At 40.3% G+C, this 23,320-nt stretch overlaps 1 protein-coding gene across 50 annotated transcripts in view; it reads left to right on the top strand.

The window, feature by feature from the left end:
- Positions 1–23,320, top strand: part of trol (terribly reduced optic lobes) — a 960,590-nt gene that overhangs the window by 702,552 nt on the left and 234,718 nt on the right. For all 50 annotated transcript variants that reach the window (XM_070082142.1, XM_070082177.1, XM_070082160.1 and 47 more), the window contains 7 exons: positions 18–243; positions 720–878; positions 13,581–13,768; positions 14,488–14,605; positions 14,735–14,967; positions 18,965–19,157; positions 22,836–22,989. In XM_070082142.1, coding sequence (XP_069938243.1) covers positions 18–243; positions 720–878; positions 13,581–13,768; positions 14,488–14,605; positions 14,735–14,967; positions 18,965–19,157; positions 22,836–22,989 — 1,271 coding nt within the window. The remainder of the gene's footprint in view (positions 1–17; positions 244–719; positions 879–13,580; positions 13,769–14,487; positions 14,606–14,734; positions 14,968–18,964; positions 19,158–22,835; positions 22,990–23,320) is intronic.

Below are 23,320 nucleotides of genomic sequence, written 5' to 3'. Positions count from 1 at the left end.
GAATTTTATAATTTCAGAATTAAGGAGGTAATTTTAGATTATGCTGAGCCTCGAAACACTGGTCAGGTACGCGCTTTAGCTGTCGAAATGTGTGAGTGTCCGCAAGGCTATCAAGGACTTTCATGTGAAGATTGTGACATTGGTTACACCCGGAGTTTGTCAGGTCTTCACTTGGGTACTTGCAGACCGTGTGGCTGCAATGGACATTCTGAAGAGTGTGACCCAGAAAATGGAATGTGTACAGTAAGTATCTTAATTCTTTACTAATTGGACTATTTCCTTTATGTGTATTTCATCAGTTAAGATTGTAACAGTGATTTTTTTAAATATTAAGAAGCAGTCAGTGCCCAAGGACAGAAACATCTTTAATAAAGGTGTCCTTAGTTAGAGATATAATGAGAGGTACAGAGCAGGAGAGAGAGAGAAAGAAAAAATAGAATGGGAGAATGTTGTAAGTAGTGGCACTACTGTTTATACTGTGCTGTATATCGTCTTATGAACATTTAATGGGCAGTTTACAAATATGCCAGGTTAATTCAATGATGGCAAAATTTTATGTTTTTTCTAATGCTTTCAGATGATCTTTATAATGTTCTATTACTGAAGAAATGGAGGAAAATTCTAGTTAAAGTTACTTTCAATGTGACAAAATACAATTGGTGGTAGAAAGATTTAAGATTATTATTTGAGTTGGATGTTAAGAAGTTTTATATTTTCAGAACTGTAGAGACAACACTGCTGGATTTTCCTGTGAAGAGTGTTTGCCAGGTTTCTATAAAGCAGATGGCCGTTGTTATCGTCAAGATGGTGGGGAGCCTGACTGTAACTGTGATATGCGAGGTTCTGTCTCATGTGAAAATGGTATCTGTCGGTGCAAGGTATGAAAATTTCATGAGTAAATGCTACATACAATAGGGCCCCGCTTTACAGCATTTCACCTTATGGCATTCTGCTAATACGCCGATTTCAAATTATGACCAAAACTTGCTATACAATGTATGGTGATTTCAAATTATGACCAAAACTTGCTGTACAATGTATGGTGATTTCAAATTATGACCAAAACTTGCTGTACAATGTATGGTGATTTCAAATTATGACCAAAACTTGCTATACAATGTATGGTGATTTCAAATTATGACCAAAACTTGCTGTATGAATCCCGGTCTTTCTAATACAGTGTGCCCCACCCGATTTGTTTACATTCTCCGTGAGCACATCTCTCTGTTATGTGTGGAAACTTTCCAAAATTTAAAGTGTTTTAAAGTTATTGCATATTTTATATATAGGTAGTAGAGCACTCCTAGGTAGTAGGTTGGTAGACAGCAACCACCCAGGGAGATACTACTGTCCTGCCAAGTGAGTGTAAAACGAAAGCCTGTAATTGTTTTACATGATGGTAGGATTGCTGGTGTCCATTTTTTGTCTCATAAACATGCAAGGTTTCAGGTACATCTTGCTACTTCTACTTACACTTAGGTCACACTACACATACATGTACAAGCATATATATATATACACACCCCTCTGGGTTTTCTTCTATTTTCTTACTAGTTCTTGTTCTTGTTTATTTCCTCTTATCTCCATGGGGAAGTGAGACAGAATTCTTCCTCCGTAAGCTATGCGTGTTGTAAGAAGCGACCAAAATGCCAGGAGCAAGGGGCTAGTAACCCCTTCTGTATAAATTACTAAATTTAAAAAGAGAAACTTTTGTTTTTCTTTTTGGGCCACCCTGCCTTGGTAGGATACGGCCGGTTTGTTGAAAAAAAAAAAAATAGTAGAGCACTAGCTAAAAATTACAGACCAGTAGCCCTAACTTCTCACATCATAAAAATCTTCAAAAGAGTGATGAGACGGCAGATTTCAAAGTTCATGGACGAGCACAACCAACATAACCCGAACCAGCGTGGTTTTAGAGGATCATACCTATCACAGCTGCTGAACCATTATGACAGAATTATAGAGGCATTGGAAAAGAACCAAAATGCAGATATGATTTACACAGATTTGACAAATGCGATCATGGAGTGATAGTGCACAGAATGAAGGCCATTGGCATTATAGGGAAGGTAGGCAGATGAATTTTCTGGTTCCTAACACACAGAACACAAAAAGTAGCAGTGAACAGGGCAAGATGCAGCATCAGCAAGGTCAGAAGCTCAGTGCCCCAAGGCACTGTCCTGGTACCTCTGCTGTTTCTCATCCTCAAAGCAGACAGAAACACCTGGCACACTTTTGTATCAGCATTTGCAGATGACAATAAAATAAGCATGAAAGTCACCATGGAAGAGCACACTAAAAAATTACAGGAAGACATGAGCAGGGTTTCGTAGTGGGCAATGGAAAACAACATGACGTTCAATGGTGATAATTTGCAGCTACTTAGGTGTGGAAAAATTGAAGAACTCAAAAGGAACACTATATACAGAACTCAAGAGGGTCACCAAATAGAACGAAAGGAACACATAAAAGACCTGGGGATAATTATGTCAGCTGACCTTTCTTTTGAAGACCATAACAAGACGAAGATCACGACAGCCAGGAAAATGATGGGGTGGGTATTGAAAACTTTCAAAACAATGGAAATAATGCCAGTGGTGACACTCTTCAAATCGCTAGTGCTCCCTCACTTAGAATATTGCTTAGTGCTGACAGCCCCATTCATAGCAGGAGAAATACAGTGGACCCTCATTTTTCGTAAGGCTCAAAAGTCGTAATTTTCGGAAATCGTAATGTTTTTTCGTCAAAACATTGACTCGCGAATTGCCGTTTGACTTGCAAATAGTCGTTCGTCCTGGACGCGTACTCTCGGCTTCGAGCCGCCTCACACTCCCTTCCCAGTCAGTGTGCCATTGTTTACCAGTGAGTGACCGTCCTCTCACTTGTTCATATGAAATATTTCATAATATTCCATTCATTTTAGTGCTTGCAACTGCTAAATAAGCTACGATGGCTCCAAAGAAAGCTCCTAGTGCCATGCCTTTGGTAAAGAAGGTGAGAAATATGATTGAATTCAAGAAAAACATCATTGAACAATGTGAAAGTGACATACGTGTGGCCGAACTGGCCAAGGTGTATAAGAAACCCCATACAACTATAGCGTCCATTATGGCCAAGAAAAAGGAGATCAAGGAAGCTGTTGTTGCAAAGGGGGTAAATGTGCTGACAAAAATGAGATCGCCAGTACTCGAAGATGTTGAGAAGTTATTGTTGGTGTGGATCAACGAGAAACAATTAGCAGGAGATAGTCTTATGCAGTCGCTTATTTGTGAAAAGGCTAGGCAGTTGCATGACAATCTCGTGAAGAAATTGCCTGCAACGAGTACTGATATTTGTGAATTTAAGGCCAGCCAAGGCTGGTTTGAGAGATTTAAGAACCGTAGTGGCATACACAGTGTGATAAGGCATAGCGAGGCTACCAGTTCGGACAAAATTGCAACTACAAAATTCGTAAGTGAATTCAAGAAGTACATACAGACTGAACAGTTAAAACCACAACAAGTGTTCAGTTGTGACGAAACAGGCCTCTTTTGGAAGAAAATGCCAAAGAGGACCTACATTACTCAGGAGGAAAAGGGACTGCTAGGACACAAGCCTATGAAATACAGGCTGACGCTCATGTTTTGTAGTAATGCTAGTGGGGATTTCAAAGTGAAGCCGTTACTAGTGTACCATTCTGAAAATCCCAGAGTGTTCAAGAAAAACAACGTTATGAAGAGTAAGTTGTGTGTGTTTTGGAAAGCTAATAATACGGTATGGGTCATGAGGGAAATTTTCATCGAGTGGTTCAATGAAGTGTTGGGCCCCAGTTTGAAGAATTACCTCCTGGAAAATTAATTTGATCTCAAGTGCCTCCTGCTAATGGACAGTGCACCTGCTTATCCTCTAAACTTGGATGACCTAATTCTGGAGGAGTATGGGTTCATCACAGTAAAGTTCTTGCCCCCTAATACCACTTTTCTCCTCCAGCCCATGGACCAGCAGATCATTTCAAACTTTAAAAAACTCTACACCAAAGCAATGTTTCAAAGGTGCTTTAATGTGACCTCAGACACTCACTTGACCCTAAGAGAGTTTTGGAAAGATCACTTCAGTATCCTCCATTGCATAAGCCTTATAGGTAAGGCTTGGGAGGGTTTGACTAACAGGACTTTGAACTCTGCTTGGAGAAAATTGTAGCCAGATTGTGTCCACAAGAGGGATTTTGAAGGGTTTGGGGCTGACCCTGACGAGCCTATGGCAGTTGTGGAATCTGTTGTGGCATTGGGGAGTTCCATGGGGTTGGATGTGAGTTTGGAGGATGTGGAAGAGTTGGTGGAGGACCACAACAAAGAGCTAACCACTGAGGAGCTGCAAGAGCTTCAGCTGGAACAGCAATAGACTGCAGCTCAGAATATTGCTGCAGAGGAGGAAGAAGAGAGATGGAAGAAGGTGCCTTCTTCAGAAATTAAGGAGATTTTTGAAATGTGGAGTAAAATGGAAAGATTCATGGAGAAACATCACCCTGACAAGGCTGTTGCAAGCCATGTCGGCAACATGTACAGTGACAGTCTTGGCCCATTTTAGGGAAGTTTTAAAGAAATGCCAGAAACAGTGCTCTCTGGACACTTCTTTTGCGAGACAGGGCTCCAGTGACTCTCAAGCTGGTCCTAGTGGCATTAAGAAACAGAGAAAAGAAGTGACCCCAGAAAAGGACTGGGAACCTGAGGTCTTGATGGAAGGGGATTCCCCTTCCAAACAGTAATTCAATCTCTCTCCTCCTCCAGTCTTCTATACACTAAGAAGAATAGCCAATAAAGGTAAGTGTTATGCTGTTAATGTTTCATTTATCATGTCCCATTGTATTGTATATGTACTTCATCTATATTTCATGTAAACAAAATTTTTGTTTTAATACTTTTGGGTGTCTGGAACGGATTAATTGTATTTACATTATTTCTTATGAGGAAAATGGTTTCGAAAATCGTCAATTTCGGAAATAGTCACACTTTCTGGAACGGATTAATTACGAAAAACGAGGCCCCACTGTATCTGAGCTGGAACACATACAGAGATCATTTACGGCTCACATTGAGCCAGTAAAACACCTAAATTACTGAGAGCACCTTCAAGTCTTGAACATGTACTCATTGGAGCAGAGGAGAGAGAGAGAGATACATGATAATATATACTGTACCTGGAAAGTACTCAAGGGCCTGGTCCCAAATCTGCACACTTCCATAACAACATACTGGAGTGAGAGATATGGGAGGAAATGTAAAATAAACCCAGTGAGGAGCAGGGGTGTGGTGGGCACAATAAGGGAACGCTGTATCAACATCCGTGGTCCCAGACTGTTCAACATCTTACCAGAAGATATCCGAAACACAACTGGAACAAGTGTAGAAGCCTTCAAGAGGAAACTGGACAAGTATCATCACCAGGTGCCAGATCAACCAGCATGTGATGGTTATGTGGGGCAGTGGGCCTCCAATAGCAATAGCCTGGTTGACCAGGCAAGCACCAGACGAGCCTGGCCCATGGCCCTCAAAACTCTTCAAAGGTATATCAAAGGTACTCTGATAATTATAAAATGCAGATGTGATTTACACAGTTTTTGCAAAGGCATTTGACAAATGCGATCATGGAGTGATAGTGTACAAAATGAGGGCCATAGGCAATACAGGGAAGGTAGGCAGATGTATTTTCGGGTTCCTAACACACAGAGCACATTGTGCAAGTTTCAGTAAGATAGCCCAACAAACAACTGAGAGAAAAAAAATAATAATAATGTGTGCTGTCACCTTAGTTGTTCAATATATTTATTGTTGGGGTTGTAAGAAAAGTGAATGCGAGGGTCTTGGCAAGAGGTGTGGAGTTAAAAGATTAAGAAGTTGTTCTTTGCTGATGTCACCGTGCTTTTGGGAGATTCTGAAGAGAAGTTGCAGAGGTTGGTGGATGAATTTGGTAGGGTATGTAAAAGAAGAAAATTGAAAGTGAATATAGGAAAGAGTAAGGTTATGAGGATAACAAAAAGATTAGGTGACGAAAGATTGGAGGGAGAGAGTATGGAGGAAGAGAATGTATTCAGATATTTAGGAGTGGACGTGTCAGCAGATGGGTCTATGAAGGATGAGGTGAATCATAGAATTGATGAAGGAAAAAGGGTGAGTCGTGCACTTAGGAGTTTGTGGAGACAAAGAACTTTGTCCTTGGAGGCAAAGAAGGGAATGTATGAGAGTATAGTTGTACCAACACTCTTGTATGGGTGTGAAGCGTGGGTGATCAATGTTGCAATGAGGAGATGGCTGGAGAGAGTGGAGATGTCATGTCTGAAGGCAATGTGTGGTGTGAATATAATGCAGAGAATTCGTAGTTTGGAAGTTAGGAGAAGGTGTGGGATTACCAAAACTATTATCCAGAGGGCTGAGGAGGGGTTGAGGTGGTTCGGACATGTAGAGAGAATGGAGCAAAAGAGAATGACATCGAGAGTGTATAAATCTGTAGTGGAGGGAAGGCGGGGTAGGGGTCGGCCTAGGAAGGGCTGGAGGGAGGGGGTAAAGGAGGTTTTGTGTGCAAGGGGCTTGGACTTTCAGCAAGTATGCGTGAGCCTATTTGATGGTGAATGGAGACAAATGGTTTTTAATCCTTGATGTACTGTTGGAGTGCGAGCAAAGTATCATTTATGAAGGGATTCAGGGAAACCTACAGGCTGGACTTGAGTCCTGGAGATGGGAAGTACAGTGTCTACACTGAAGGAGGGGTCTTAATGTTGCAGTTTTGTAACTGTAGCATAAAGCACCCCTCTGGCAAGACAGTGATGGAGTGAATGATGATGAAAATTTTTCTTTTTCAGGCCACCCTGCCTTGGTAGGAATTGGCCGATGTGTTAATAATAAAAAATAATAATATCTTTATTTACTACAGGTACATATACATGGTATACAGACCATAGCTGACATCAGTGACATACTAATATATAGAAAGCCCCTTGTTATGCTAAGCATTTCAGGCAAATTAGGTCAGTGTCCCAGGATAAGACCCACAGCAGTCCACTAACACCCAAGTACCCATTTACTGATGGGTGAACATAGACAACTGGTGTAAAGAAACATGCCCAATGTTTCTACCCTGGCTGGGAATTGAATATGGGCTAGCCCAAGCCAGGCACTAGAAATAAGCTACTTTGTCTGACTTTTTTGGGTTAACCTAGGCTCTTTACACATATGCTGCCATGTGTGATAATCTGTGTAGAGAAAATAACTTTTTTGTTTCAGTTTTATGGTGCAGTACGAATGTATATCACAGTTAGCCCTGTGCTATACTCGGTTTTCTCTAATATAAGCCCCCAAGACAGGAATAGGAGAATGGTGCTTGTATCCCATATCCTCTTCGTACCTCTGTTAAACTGCATGGTATTATGCCAAATATTATTCATTCTGGAGTATTTAACACGTTTTTATGTTATTATATTGTTTATTATGTCATATTACATCAATTGTGTTAAGCTAATAAGCCATAGTGTTGATATTAGCGTAATAATGAAGCATATTCCCCTTCATCACGAGACTGAGCTCATGGCAACAGTGGCTTCAAAGCCACCTTATCTTTAATGGACAATGCACTGTGTAGGTGCTTTACACAATGAGAACCATTTCTTTTATTCATGGCTAGGACTAAAAGTAAGCAGGTTATAACAATAAATGGAGAAAAAGAAATTGGAAGGACTTATGCAGCAAGTAGTGCCACCAAACAGTACTCACCTAATTGTACTCACCTAGTTGTGGTTGCAGGGGTCGAGTCATAGCTCCTGGCCCCGCCTCTTCACTGACAACTACTGGGTCACTCTCCCTGAACCATGAGCTTTATCATACCTCTACTTAAAGCTATGAATGGATCATGCCCCCAATACATCACTTCCCAAACTATTCCACTTCCTGACTACTCTGTGACTGAAGAAATACTTCCTAACATCCCTGTGATTCATCTGTGTCTTCAGCTTCCAACTGTGTCCCCTTGTTGCTGTGTCCTATCTCTGGAACACTCTGTCTCTGTCCACCTTGTCAATTCCTCTCAGTATTTTATATGCCGTTACCATGTCTCCCCTCTCTCTTGTCCTCCATTGTCGTCAGGTCGATTTCCCTTAACCTCTCCTCGTAAGACATACCCCCTAGCTCTGGGACTAGTCTTGTTGCAAACCTTTGCACTTTCTCTAGCTTCTTTATATGCTTGGCTAGATGTGGGTTCCAAACTGGTGCCGCATACTCCAATATGGGCCTAATGTACACAGTGTGCAGGGTCCTGAATGATTCCATATTAAGATGGATGAATGCTATTCTTAGGTTTGCCAGGCACCCATACGCTGCAGCAGTTATTTGGTTGATGTGCACCTCAGGAGATGTACCAGGTGTTATACTCACCCCAAGATCTTTTTCCTTGAGTGAGGTTTGTAGTCTCTGGCCCCCTAGACTGTACTCCATCTGTGGTCTTCTTTGCCCTTCCCCAATCTTCATGACTTTGCACTTGGTGGGGTTGAACTCCAGGAGCCAATTGCTGGACCAGGCCTGCAGCCTGTCCAGATTCCTTTGTAGTCCTGCCTGGTCCTTGTCCGATTGAATTTTTCTCATCACATCGTCTGCAAACAGGGACACTTCGGAGTCTTTTCCTTCTGTCATGTCGTTCACGAATACCAGAAACAGCACAGGTCCTAGGACTGACACCTGTGGAACCTCACTCATCACTGGCGCCCACTCTGACACCTCGCCTCGTACCATGACTCGCTGCTGTCTTCCTGACAGGTATTCCCTGATCCATTGTAGTGCTTTCCCTGTTATCCCTGCCTGGTCCTCCAGTTTTGCACTAATCTCTTGTGTGGAACTGTGTCAAATGCCTTCTTACAGTCCAAGAAACTGCAGTCTACCCACCCCTCTCTCTTGTCTTACTGCTGTCACCCTGTCATAGACCTCCAATAGGTTTGTGACACAGGATTTCCCGTCCCTGAAACCGTGTTGGCTGTTGTTGATGACCTCATTTCTTTCTAGGTGTTCCACCACTCTTCTCCTGATAATCTTCTCCATGACTTTGCATACTATACATGTCAGTGACACTGGTCTATAGTTTAGTGCTTCTTGGCTGTCTCCTTTTTTAAAAATTCGGACTACATTTGCTGTCTTCCATACCTCAGGTAGTCTCCCTGTTTTGATAGATGTGTTGAATATTGTTGTTGTTAGGGGTACACATAGTGCCTCTGCACCCTCTCTCAGGACCCATGGAGAGATGTTATCCGGCCCCATCACCTTTGAGGTGTCTAGCTCGCTCAGCAGCCTCTTCACTTCTTCCTCGGTTGTACGTGTGTCCAACACTCGGCGGTGTGCCCCACCTTTCCGTCTTTCTGGAGTCCCTTCTGTCTCCCCTGTGAACACTTCTTTGAATCTCATAAGGAGTTCCTCACATACTTTGCGGTCGTTTCTTGTGATCTCTCCTCCTTCCTTCCTTAGCCTGATTACCTGGTCCTTGACTGTTGTTTTCCTCCTGATGTGGCTGTATAACAGCTTCGTGTCAGATTTGGCTTTCGCTGCTGTCATTTTCATATTGTCACTGGGCTTCCCTTCTTACCTGTGCATATTCATTTCTGGCTCTACAACCACTCTCCTTATTCTCTTGAGTCCTTTGCCTTCTCTACTTCTTCCATTCCCTAGCACACTTGGTTTTGGCCTCCCTGCACTTTTGAGTGAACCACGGGCTCGTCCTGGCTTTTCGTTATTCCTGTACCCTTGGATACAAACCTCAAACTCAGCTTCCTTGCAAATTGTTGTCACATATTCTATCATCTCATTTACTAACTTCCCTGCCAGTTCTCTGTCCCACTGAACCCCGTTCAGGAAGTTCCCACGTAGTCACGCTTCTCGTAGTTTGGCTTTATTCGTCTGGCTCTTCCTGCTCCCCCCCCCTCCACTTGTACTCTACTGTGTATTCGAATCTTAAAACCACATGATCGCTTGCCCCAAGGGGTCTTTCATATGTGATGTCCTCAATATCTGCACTACTCAAGGTGAATACTAGGTCCAGTCTCACTGGTTCATCCTCTCCTCTCTCTCTCTCTGGTAGTGTCCCTTACATATTGGTACATGAAATTTTCCAGTACCACTTCCATCATCTTAGCCCACCATGTTTCTTGGCCCCCATGTGGCTCCAAGTTTTCCCAATCGAATTCCTTGTGGTTGAAGTCAGCCATGATCAGTAGCTTTGCCCTATTCACATGAGCCCTTCTTGCCACTTCAACTAGTGTGTCAACCATCGCTCTATTACTCTCATCATACTCTTGCCTTGGCCTCCTGCTGTTCTGTGGTGGGTTATACATCACTGCAATTACCACCATGGGAACTCCAGACTGAAGCATTCCTACTATGTAATTCCTTGCTTCTCCACTGTCTCCTCTCTCCAGCTCATCAAACTCCCATCAGTTCTTGACCAGTAGTGCTACTCCTCCAACCCCTCTGTTCCCTCTGTCTTTCCTCAGGATCTGATATCCCGTTGGAAAGATGGCATGTGTTATCATCCCTGTGAGCTTGGTTTCTGTGAGAGCTATGATGTTTGGTGATGCCGCTTTGACTCTTTCATGCCACTCCTCCCACTTATTTGTTATTCCATCAGCATTGGTGTACCATACCTTCAGTTTCCTCTCCAACACTGTGTTTTGGGGGGGGTCTGTACTGTGAGATTCTATAGCTGAGTGTTGGGTGGGAGCTGTGGGTGTGGATTGTGGTTTGTGTTGGAATAGCATGATTGGTTGTGGAGTTCTGGGGATGGTTCTGTGTGTGCTTGCTCTTGTTGCTCTGCCCTGCTCTGAATGTCCTCTGCAGATTCTGTCCTTGTCTCTCCTCCTAGCTCCGCTTTTGTGTCCTCTCCCTCAGCTGCTGTCATTCTGTTTGTGTTCTGTCTCAGTCTAGGCACACCCTCTTGTATTCTGCTGAGTCCTTCAACCGTGGTTTCTCTTGGAGGAACCTGTTATGCACTGTTTCTGTCCTGAAAATCAGCTTGATTGGTCATTTTCATCCCTTCAGATACCCCCCTATTCTCTAAAAATTTACAATTTTGGAAATTATGCTTGCTGAAATTAGTGCTGAATAACTGATGGAACCAGATGTCTGATTGCCAGATTCATGATGGCGGACCTGTATTACTGGGGTAACTAGTAAATTATTCCTTTTGTATGCCTTCATTCAGAGCATCAATTCTTCTAAAAATGGTGTTACGTGAGAATGGGAGTGTTTCTCTTTATTTATTTTACTGTATCAACGTGAAGACAACTTATACACAATGTAAAGTGTTTGTATTAGCATATAATACAAAATGAACAAAAACCAAACGCGTTCACCTGGTTTGTTTACATTACGTGTGGGTGGGGTGGGCTGCCCTGGCTGGCTACCGTACTTCCCAAACCTGACTTCCTACAAATAAAACTCACTTCTCACCCTACATTAAAACTACAAATATTTTAAGTGATTATGTGTGAGTGAGGTGAAAGTATTGAATGATGATGACAGTATTTTCTTTTTGGGTCACCCTGCCTCAGTGGGAGATGGCCGACTTGTTGAAAAAAAAAAAAATAATGAATGTTCTGTATATGTATTTTATCGCTCTGGGGCACTTTAATTAAATGTTGTAGTATATTATATGTGGGTGGGGTGGGCTGACCTGGCTGGCTACCATATCTCCCAAACCTGACTTCCTACAAATAAAACTCACATCTCACCCAATATTAAGACTACAAATATTTTAAGGTAAGTAATGGATGTACTGTGTGTATATTTTACTTTTTATTGTTTTTAATGCCTAGTTCTATTGCTAACTAATATGTTAGTGAAAACTTGTTATCTGGCATTTATATGCATTTATAAGTAGAAAAAATGGTGTTCTGCTTTGCGGCAGTAGCCTGGAACTTGACCTGCCATATAAGTGGGCCCTGCTGTATATGTCATAGCTAGAGGTCACATTATTACTATAATCATGGTGACATGCTAAATCTTTTGGGGGAGAACTCATACTAACTTAATGAAAATGATTTAAGATAGCCAGTTTTCTCTACTTGTTGGGGTCAGTGACCCAAAAGAACACAGTATCTAACAAAAATATAGGTTTTAAGTACTACTACAAATCTTGTTTTTCAGTTTATTACCAGTGTGTACTCTACCACCTCACTTGTAATCAGTGTTAAACAGCTGTTAGGAGATAATTATTTTATAGCTGGATAAGAATGTGATTGGTTCTTGACTACATGTACTGCGTGTTTCAAGTTTATGTTCACTTTCCTAGGTGCTATAGTATTTAGAATTACCTTTAAATATATAATTATGAGGGAGCAAGGGGCTAGTAACCCCCTCTCCGTGGAATATGGCTGGTTTGTTGAAAGAAAAAAAATATATATGATTAGCCAGAAGTAATATGTGCATTTCTCCCAGATAAAACCCCTTTATAACAGGAAATGTGCAAAGAAACTTGCAACTTTAATTAATGACAGCCCCCAAAAGTTCATTTGTTTATATTATCAGAATTCTATATGAACCAGTTAATGTTTTGAATAGATTAGACATGGAGACATGTTGATTTTGATTTTTAGTCTTGGACAAATGTGTTGGCAGGCAGAGTTCAGATGGACACTTCTGTGAAGGCTTGAAGAATAGATAAATTGGACTGACATCTAAAATGTTGTATCTGAGTGCCTCTGCAAAGACAGTGTTATGTATGAGTGATGGTGAAAGTGTTGAACAGTGATGAAAGTTTTTTCTTTCTTTTTGGGTCACCCTGCTTCGGTGGGAAATGGCCGACATGTTAAAAGAAAAATTATCTATGGATCATTTTTGTCATGGTAGGGACCATACCCATCCCATAAGTAGGTACTCTTCCAAAATTAAATATCCCTTTGAAAATGCTGTCTGATGTACAGTGTACTTAATCATATTTAATATGAATTATAGTCCTGGCTTTGTTTTTGTGTATATGCTCATCTCTTTCAGGATTTTCAAAAATATATACTATATTATTTGATCTCACCTCACCTCACCACTTAATGCTCTGACCTGCCTTCTAGAATTCTTCCCTTTTCTTTCTCACTCTGAACGAGATAATGATCCATGACAGACCAAAACATTGTCCAGGTTTCGCTTCTAGTTTGTAGGTTAGTAGTGACGTACCCAGCTACAGCACTGACTTTTGCATTTCTTTAAATGTTCATTCAGGCATGTGAATTATACTTATTGTAGCCTGGGTTATTTTATTGTCAACAAGCACATTTAGATTTACCATGAAGCAGCTTATAGTATTTTGATGAGGCAAAAGTGGGAATTTCATATTTTATATTCTTTTCATTTCTATTGCTTCTATTCACATTTTTTTTATTCTTAATTGGACTGCAAACAATTATAATAGAAGTAATTTATTATTTTAGTATGCAGATTAAAAGTGCCTCTAGTTATGCACAGTAAATAAATGGTTAATGCCTGATATGTATGACAGCTATTTAGCATTTTCACAAGTAGCAATATATAAAGAATAAGTCTTAGCTTGTGATAACTCCTAAACTGTTTTAATACATATTACAGGATACTGTACATGGGGAAAGCTGTGATACCTGTCGACCTGGGTTCTTCCACCTCTCTAGTGCAAACCAGTATGGATGCCTGCAGTGTTGGTGCAGTGATGTCAGCTCCAACTGTTTCTCATCAAATTATTATCGAACACAATTGCCCATGCAACTTCTTACTGATCATGGCTTTACATTTTCCAACCGGTACATATTATAATGATTGCTGCAGAGTGTTTCTTAAAGTTTATATATTAATGGAGGGAAGGGGTAAACGAGGCTTTGCACGCAAGGGGCAAAGACATACAACAGGCATGTGTTAGATTGGAGTGAATGGAGACAAATGGTTTTTGGGACTTGACGAGCTGTTGGAGTGTGAGCAGGGTAATATTTTGCGAAGGGATTCAGGGAAACTGGCTAGCTGGATTTGAATCCTGGAGGTGGGGAGTACAGTGCCTGCACTTTAAAGGAGGGTTTTGGAATATATGCTGTTTGGAGCGACATCTGAACTGTCATATCTGCGTGCCTCTGCAAAAACAATGATTATGTGTGAATGATGCTGAAAGTATTTCTTTCTTTTTTGGATCACCCTGCCTCAGTGGGAGATGGCCACCGTGTTGAAAATATGTCATACACAATACCTGCACCTGCATGTATATACTTCATGCACAGTTTAAGGGTTTACATAAAAGTAGTTATGTATTCATGTTCACTTATGCCATAGTTACTACCTTACTACCAAACATTTTTCAAAATCTTTCTTTTTAAGTGCTCAAGTATTACCAGTTACTAAAATTATGTAAGTGTTTATTGCCTTAAGATAGAGAAAGCTGTGAAGCACTTCAGCAGTATTTTATAGGTTGCCATTGTGCATGGCACTAAAATGTGACATCACCTACTTAATTCATATTATTGTCTCTTTACAGGTTGCAGACAAACGTTATCAGAGATAGATTTAGCATCAATGTTGCAAATAACGAAATATCTTTTGCTGATTTTGCCAACCTTCGTGACAGTGAAACGTATTATTGGTCCCTGCCGCAAGTAAGCAGTGAAGTATTTCATAGTTGTAGTAAATATAATTCACAGTTGATATCATTTGGATATTTTAATTGTTATTAGGTTGTGAAATACAAGACAGATTTCTTACCAGTATGTGCATGCTCCCTTCAGATGTTTACAGGAAACCGCCTTCCTTCTTATGGAGGTAATTTGACAATAACTCAGCGATATCAGGCACATCCAGCTGGCAATACCTATGCTGATCCTGATATAATAATTAGAAGTTCAGGTGGCCGTGAATTTATTTGGATGATGTCACGACCTCTTCAACAGAACATCGAACAAACATACAGTGTTGTTCTTACTGAAGACAGCTTCACTATGAATCAACAGCCTGCATCCAGGTATTGCTCAGTATTTGCAAAATATTTTATTATAAGGCGGGGTAGGGGTCGGCCTAGGAAAGGTTGGAGGGAGGGGGTAAAGGAGGTTTTGTGTGCGAGGGGCTTGGACTTCCAGCAGGCATGCGTGAGCATGTTTGATAGGAGTGAATGGAGACAAATGGTTTTTAATACTTGACGTGCTGTTGGAGTGTGAGCAAAGTAACATTTATAAAGGGGTTCAGGGAAACCAGCAGGCCGGACTTGAGTCCTGGAGATGGGAAGTACAGTGCCTGCACTCTGAAGGAGGGGTGTTAATGTTGCAGTTTAAAAACTGTAGTGTAAAGCACCCTTCTGGCAAGACAGTGATGGAGCGAATGATGGTGAAAGTTTTCCTTTTTCGGGCCACCCTGCCTTGGTGGGAATCGGCCAGTGTGATAATAAAAAAAAATAAAAAAAAAAATATATTAATAACAGGTTGTCATATAAGGTTATTTTTTCTGCCAACTCAAATTTTATTTTGTGGTTAAAGACAGGTGATCAAACACTTTAAAGCATTTTATAATGGATACATTCACTCCAGATACAGTGGACCCCCGCTTTACGATCACCTCCCAATGCGACCAATTATGTAAGTGTATTTATGTAAGTGCGTTTGTACATGTATGTTTGGGGGTCTGAAATCTAATTCACAGTATTCCTTATGGGAACAAATTCATTCAGTACTGGCACCTGAACATACTTCTGGAATGAAATAATATCGTAAACCGGGGGTCCACTGTATTTGGAATGAACAATGTCGCAGAAACAAAATGTACTCATAGAACAATATTTTTTTTTTTTTAAACAGGGTTTGACAAGGTTAGGTTAAGGATCTCTAGCTTTATTGACAAACTATTTACAGGTTAAGGATTCCTGACTTTATTGACAAGCTAAGAGCTGTTACCCACATCAACTCGTTTGAAAGCATTTTTATTGTTATGAGACACACAAGTAGGGAACAGGATGAAGTTGGAGCCATCTGTGGGCCAGCATTTTCATTTGATCAACTGACTTTATCTCGTTGACATCATAATGCTGTACGAATGTGTTCCATACCCGAGTCATCCTGGGGATAAATGATCTCAGATGAAGTGATGTTCTGGAGAAGGGTACAGCCAGAATGAAGCTGCTGCTTTCTGCCCATCTTGTGGTATAGAAGCTTCCTTCACGCTGTCTTCAAAGTGGATCCAAATGTGATACATGACAATATTGGCCTTGTACATAACAGTAAGGCCACCCACATCCCTCTTGTGTGGAAGGCTCTGCTGAAATGATGGATCTATCCAGGATGGGTCCAGGCGAGAGATGAGACGTCTTGCTCTGTTCTCTACACTGTCAAGCAGTAACAGATGGGGGGGGGGGCAGACAAACCAAGAAAGTGGAGCATACCCAAGGTGTGAGTGTATTTGTGCCTTGTACAGAATCTTGCAACCCCTACTGTCAAGCAGATGCAAGATACGGCTGCCTTGTTTGCAAGATTTACGTGGTTCTTCATGGTCAGTTTGGAGTCAAATTTCACCCCAAAGATATCAACTTCTTCCCTAGGTGCCAACACCCTCCCATTCATCCTTACTACTGCAACGGCATTACCATCAGGGTGCCTAGACACCATCATTTGTGTTTTCTCAGGTGCGAATGTTACTTGCCTTCTGTTTCCCCAGGCTGATATAGCTCTTAGCTGGTGATTGATGTAGCTTAGAGCAGCTGGCATTTCTTCTCTTGGATAAGTGAATGTCAGTGTACAGTTGTCTGCATATGCATGGGATTCTGGGATGAGATGAAGAAGGTCATTGAAGTAGACATTCCATAACAAAAGTCCCAGCACGCTTCCTTGTGGAACGCTTGCCCCAATAGGATGTCCTGCTGATTCCGTTCTATTGAGGATTTCCCCCCTTGATCTACCATGAAGGTAATCACTGAGGAGACATAGCGGAGATCCTGCAATTCTCAGAGCTTGCAGTTTTGCTAAGAGGCCCTGGTGCCACACCCAGTCGAAAGCACCAGCAATGTCCAGTGCTACCACACAGCTGACTTTGGATTCATCCAGGGACTGGTGCCACATAGTGGAGAGGTTTAACAACTGATCAGCAGCAGAGTAACCTTTCCTGAAGCCATATTGACGGTCACAAAGTAGCGAGTGGTAGTCAAAAAACTCTGTCATTTGTCTTGAGATTATTGTCTCAAGGGTCTTGCCAGTGATTGACAGCAGTGACACTGGTCTGTAGTTGCTGATTTCTGCTCTGCTCTTCTTTTTGTGAACACGGACTACATTTGCCACTTTCCATGGAGAAGGCCATTTACACTGTAGTAGGCAGTGCTGAAAGATGCGAGTTAGAGGTGCTGCTAGCTAGTCTGCACGTCTCAGCAATCTTGGGCTCAACTTGTCAGGGTCCACAGCCTTTTCTTGGTCAAGCGATTTAAGAAGGAAATGTACCTCCTCCTGCCTTATTGTCACCTCTGACAGTTTTGACATAGTTCTTGCAGCTAGCCAAGGAGGGTCCCTTGCTGGATCAGGAACTTCCATTTTGGTAGCGAAGTGTTCAGCAAAGAGGTCCGCCTTCTCTTGACTACTAGTAGAGGTGGTCCCATCCTGTCAATTTAGAGGTGGAATGAGTTCATCAGGCAGATAACCTTGTCTGTCCTTGACCAGGGACTACCAGGTTTTGGAGCCTACTCTACCTGATGCTAGCTTTCTTTTTGTGTCCACCTCCCATTTAGCGATGGCCCACTTTTGAACATCACCCATATGCCTACAGGCTTGATTGTGCAAGTTCCTGTTGTAGGTGATAGGATATCTCTTATACCTTCGCCATGCCTTGTACTTAGCAGTAGCAGCCTCTCTACAACAAAAGCCAAACCAAGGCTGATCTGTAGGCTTCATCACATATTGCCAGTGAGGGATGTGTTTGTGTTGTAGATTAAGGATGTGTCTGAAGTGTTGGCTCAGGTGTTTTTAACCTCATCTTGTTTGCATCACATACAAGGTTTTCAACTTTATTCTTATTATATATCCCACCACATATAGTTGCAATTACATTTTACAATAGACTATTACAGTTTGCTGTACCTCAAATCGTGTTGCCAGTATATTGTGATTGAAATTTTGTTCCCCAGATCACATTTTGCAGGAAAGTGACTGCCTAGTCTGTCATAAAATTTGAGGAAAATCACTTTTTGTGTGAAATACTGATTGATTTCCCAGTGGGATATTTCTTCTCTACACTTAATCCAACATACTTTGGTAAATAAATTGATAACATGCACATTGCCCTGCACTCTGTGCTGGAACCAAACTAGAAATGTAATACTGTATTTATAAAGAAATGCAAAATACCACTAGCAGAAGTGCTCAGTGTACTTTGGAGAAAGAGTATAGATAAGTGAAATTCCAGAGGCTTAATTATAGTAAATATAGTAGCACTTTACAAAGGTGTTTGTAGAATAATCTGAAAATGTTAACAGCGACATGAAAAAAAAATAATTTAAAAGAAGAATATATAATTAAATGAGAATGTATAGAAGAGTACAGAGGATACTGAATTATACATTCTCTTATAATGTGCACCTCAGGAGATGTGCTTGGTATTATACTCACCCCAAGATCTCTTTCCTTGAGTGAGGTTTGCAGTCTTCGGCCACCTAGCCTATACTTCATCCGCAGTCTTCTTTGCTCTTCCCTGATCTTCTTGACTTTGCATTTGGTGGGGTTAAATTCTAGAAGCCAGTTGCTGGACCAGGCTTGTAGCCTGTCTAGGTCTCTTTGTAGTCCTGTCTGATCCTCATTATTTTTTTTTTTCCATGTCACTGTTAACATTTTCAGAATACTGAATTCTAAATATGATTTAAAACAGAATAATTTATATTAGATTTTCTTTGTTTATTTTTATATGCACTTCAATTTTCTTGTATGTATTTTATTTTTGAAATATATTAAAAAAGTATAGATTTATTTTTCTTCTAAATGATATCATCTACTTAGGTCAGAATTTCTGAATGCTCTGTCATTTGTGGATGCCATCCTTATCCGGGCCACCCTAAGTGATAGAATGAGTGCCACTTTCTTACGAGATGTCATTATGGATACTGCAATGCCTTCTCAGACTGGTCAGCCTCGGGCACTAGAAGTTGAACAGTGTCAGTGCCCAAGTGAATACAGTGGATTATCCTGTCAGGTAAATATTCTTGCATTGTAAAAATATTTCATTTTGAAATATTAAATTATTAATTTATTATTGAAGTTATACAGTACTGTATATTCATTGTAGTATGTGGTAACTAATGCAGTAAACTCTTGATATAACGAACTAATAGATGGTGTTCATTATGCAGGAGGGCCCCACTTATATAGCAAGTTAGGTTCTAGGCTACCACTGTTCAGTGAAAATCACTGTAAAGTGAATCATAGCATTTTTTTTTTTTACTTTCAAATGTAAATAAAACCATCATAAAATGTTTACATTATTATATATTAAGTGAGCAATATTTTTTTTTTTCATCATGCCTGCTGTCTACCATCGAGGTAGGGTGACCCAAAAAAAGAAACACTTTCACCATCATTCAGCACTTTCATCATCATTCACACATAATCATTGTCTTTGCAGAGGCACCCAGATATGACAATTTAGATGTCACTCCAAACAGCCAATATCCCAAGCCCCTCCTTTAAAGTGTAGGCAATGTACTTCCCACCTCCAGGACTCAAGTCCAGCTAACCAGTTTCTCTGTATTGCTTCACAAAATGTTACCCTGCTCACACTCCAACAGCTCATTTAGTCCTTAAAAACCATTCGTCTTCCATTCACTCCTATCTAACACACTCACACATGCCTGCTGCACATCCAGGCCCCTTGCACACAAAACCTCTTATATCCCCTCTCTCCATCCTTTCCTAGGATGATCTCTCCTTCATTACAGATTTATACACTCTCCCAGTCAATCTATTTTGCTCCACCCTTTAAATAACCAAACCTCCTCAATAACCCCTCTTCAGCCCTTTGAAAAATACTTTTATTAACTCCAAATTTCCCACACTAGGAATTCTCTGCATAATATTTACACCACACACTGCCCTTAGACACGACATCTCCACTGCTTCCAGCCTTTCTCACTGTGGCATTCACAACCCATGCTTCACACTCATATAAGAGTGTTGGTACCACTATACTCTTGTGCATTCCCTTCTTTGCCTCCACGGATAACATTTTTTTTGTCTCCACAGATGCTTCAATTCACCACTCACCTTTTTTCCTTCATCAGTTCTATGGTTAACCTTTCATCATCATTCAACACTTTCACCTCACTCACAAATAATCACTGTTTTTGCAGAGGTGCCCAGAATACAGCAGTTTAGAAGTATATATGTATAAAAATACACAATATATCCCTCCAAACTGCCAATATCCCAAACCCCTCCTTTAGAGTGCAGGCATTGTACTTTCCATTTCCAGGACTCAAGTCCGGTTATATAAAATAACCGGTTTCCCTAAATCCCTTCACCTTATCCTTCATAAACCCATCTGCTGACAAATCTACTCCCTAATGTATAAACACATTTACTTCTTCCATACTCCTTCCGTCCCTCCAATATGATATCCAGTTTTTCTTTACCTAACTCGTTTGATACCCTCATCACCTTTCTCTCTAATAAACATTGAAAATAAACAAGCTAAAAGTACGATTTACCCAGTGGATTTTGCCCATAATTTTAGAAGTCCATTATATCAGGGTCATTTATAATGAGGGTTTACTGTATGTAGAAAGAAGTGAGCAAGATAAGTCTCTTTAGAAGTATGAGTATATCTCTGATTAATTTTGTTAATGTAATTGATTGTGTGCCACTTGATAAAAACAGAATTGAATAATAGAGCCTCAAATATCAACACTTCAATTTTTGACCAGTGGTGGATTTGGTTAAAACCCCTTATATTCAACTATATGGAATCAAGACACCAGAGTCTTCTTTTTTATCACACACTTTTTTAGAAAAAATTTTACATTTTGATTAAATTTTAATACTGCTGTTTTCATGGTCCCTCTAATAGGACTTAAGCATGTAAAAGAATTATATCTGCACACTCGCCATGGTATTATATTTTTCGTCAGCATTATGGAGTGTGTGATGCTTCAGTAGTATTTACATAGTAGCATTTTATTTAAAAAATGATAGAGCTCATGAGATTTCACATGTATAAATTAAATATTTGAAGTGTGGTATACTACAAAAGTAGAATCAATTTAGTGTATAACATTGAAAGGCAGTGTGAGAGTGGAAAAGAAACAATATGAGAGCAAATGGATCCACTAAGACTTGCTTACAATTTTTCATGCTCAGCATAGACAAGCTACTTAGTGTACTGAGTTGCCAAACAAAATTAATTTTATTGATATTAGATTTCTAAAATTTTTATGTATTAATTGATAAAAAGTAATATATTCATGAGAATAAACATGATTTGTTACAGTACAAGTTTTGAAAAAAATCTGGAAAAACTATTAGTACTGGCTATAAAGAATATACAGTAGACCCTTGACCAACGGCTTTAATCTGTTCCAGAGAGCTAACCTTTAGTCGAATTAGCCGTTAATTGAATTAATTTTCCCCATAAGAAATAATGGAAATCCAATTAATCTGTTCCAGACAGCCAAAAGTATTAAAAAAAAAAAATATTTTCTACATGAAATGTACATTTCCCTACACAGAAAACAATGAGGCATGCCCAATACATACATAAATAAATACTAAAATGACACTTACCTTTATTGAAGAGTGTTGTTGAGTGATGAGACACTGTTTTTCTTGAACACTGGGATTTTCACAGTGATACATGTGTAAAGGCTTCACTTTGCAATCCCTACTAGCATTACAAAAAAACATGAGAGTTAGCCTGTCTTTCATAAGCTTGTGTCCTGGGAGTGCCTTTTCCTCCTGAGTAATGAGTAATGTAGGTCCTGTTTGGCATTTTCTTCCAGAACATGCCTGTTTCGTCACAATTAACACTTGTTGGGGTTGGAATTTTTCAGCTTTGCCATGCTTTATCACACTGTATGCCACTACGATTCGTAAATCTCTCAAACCAACCTTTGCTGGCCTTAAGTTCACCAATATGAGCACTAGTTCCAGGCATTTTTTCCTGTTAACCTGGGTATTTGTCGACTGGTGTGGGTCGCATCCTGGGGGACAAGATTAGGAAATAAGTTAGATAGTCCTTGATGACACACTGACTTTCTTGGGTTATCCTGGGTGGCTAACCCTCTGGGGTTAATTGTTTCTCAGTATTCTCGATCAGCCACACCAACAACAGTCTCTCCACATCTTCAAGTAGTACAGCTGATGGTGGTGCAGCAACAGCTGACCGTGGTACGATAGTATTTTGATAGTATTTCTCACCCTTTTAACCACAGGGTTAGTGCTAGAAGCTTTCTTGGGGCCCATGGTGGCTTATTTAGCAGTTACAAGCACTAAAAACACTGGAATACTACGAAGTATACCACAGGTACACATGGAATCGACCGCAATGGCTTGTAAACATTGGCACACTGAGTCTTGGAGTGGCTAGGCCCGCTCAGGCTGCACTCCAGCTGCAGGGACACATTCGGGATGAAAGCCATTTGATGAGTTTTTCGCCATTGGTAGAGCCATTTTTTTTTACGCCTAAGAGCACCATTAGATGAATTTGCCATTAGTCGATGCCGCCGTTGGTCGGGGGTCCACTATATCTATATGAGAGGAAAGTCTGGTTTATAAATTACTTCTCACACTATATTAGTAATTACAGGTACCATAAATATTGCTTGCTAATTAATTACCTTATTGCATTTGATATTTGTAATAATTTAAGTATATTTAACAGCAATGTAGACGTGGCTATTACCGAGATTCTGCAACAAAACGGTGTCTTCTGTGCCCTTGTAATGGACATGAAGACTCGTGTGTCCAACTTGCAAGTGGCAATGTTAGGTGTGACTGCTTGCAAGGATATTATGGACCCTTCTGTAGGGAATCAGGTATGAATATATTCTATTAGAGTTATTGTTTGTAATATTTCTTACTGCTAGTATAGCATATTTTGTCAAAATATTCCTCAGTACAACCGGATGGAGATCCAGACTTGTAAGATGCATCATTCCATGCACATAATACTTGGCAGCTTTAAATAATATTGTATCTTATTCAGAACTTAACAGGTAATTTTTGTGGAGAAGGCACATAATTTTTTATACAATAAACAGGAAGACTTAACTTTGTGTTACATTATAAATAATTTATATTATTCATTTTCCTTTTATTGTATTTACTGTACATATTTGGAAATTGGATTATTTATCATTCTCATAA

This window comes from Cherax quadricarinatus, chromosome 7 (genome assembly GCF_038502225.1).
Source record: "Cherax quadricarinatus isolate ZL_2023a chromosome 7, ASM3850222v1, whole genome shotgun sequence".
Taxonomy (NCBI): Eukaryota; Metazoa; Arthropoda; class Malacostraca; order Decapoda; family Parastacidae; genus Cherax; species Cherax quadricarinatus.
The sequence above is the reverse complement of the archived record's forward strand: the minus strand, read 5'-3'. Positions and strand labels throughout refer to the sequence as shown.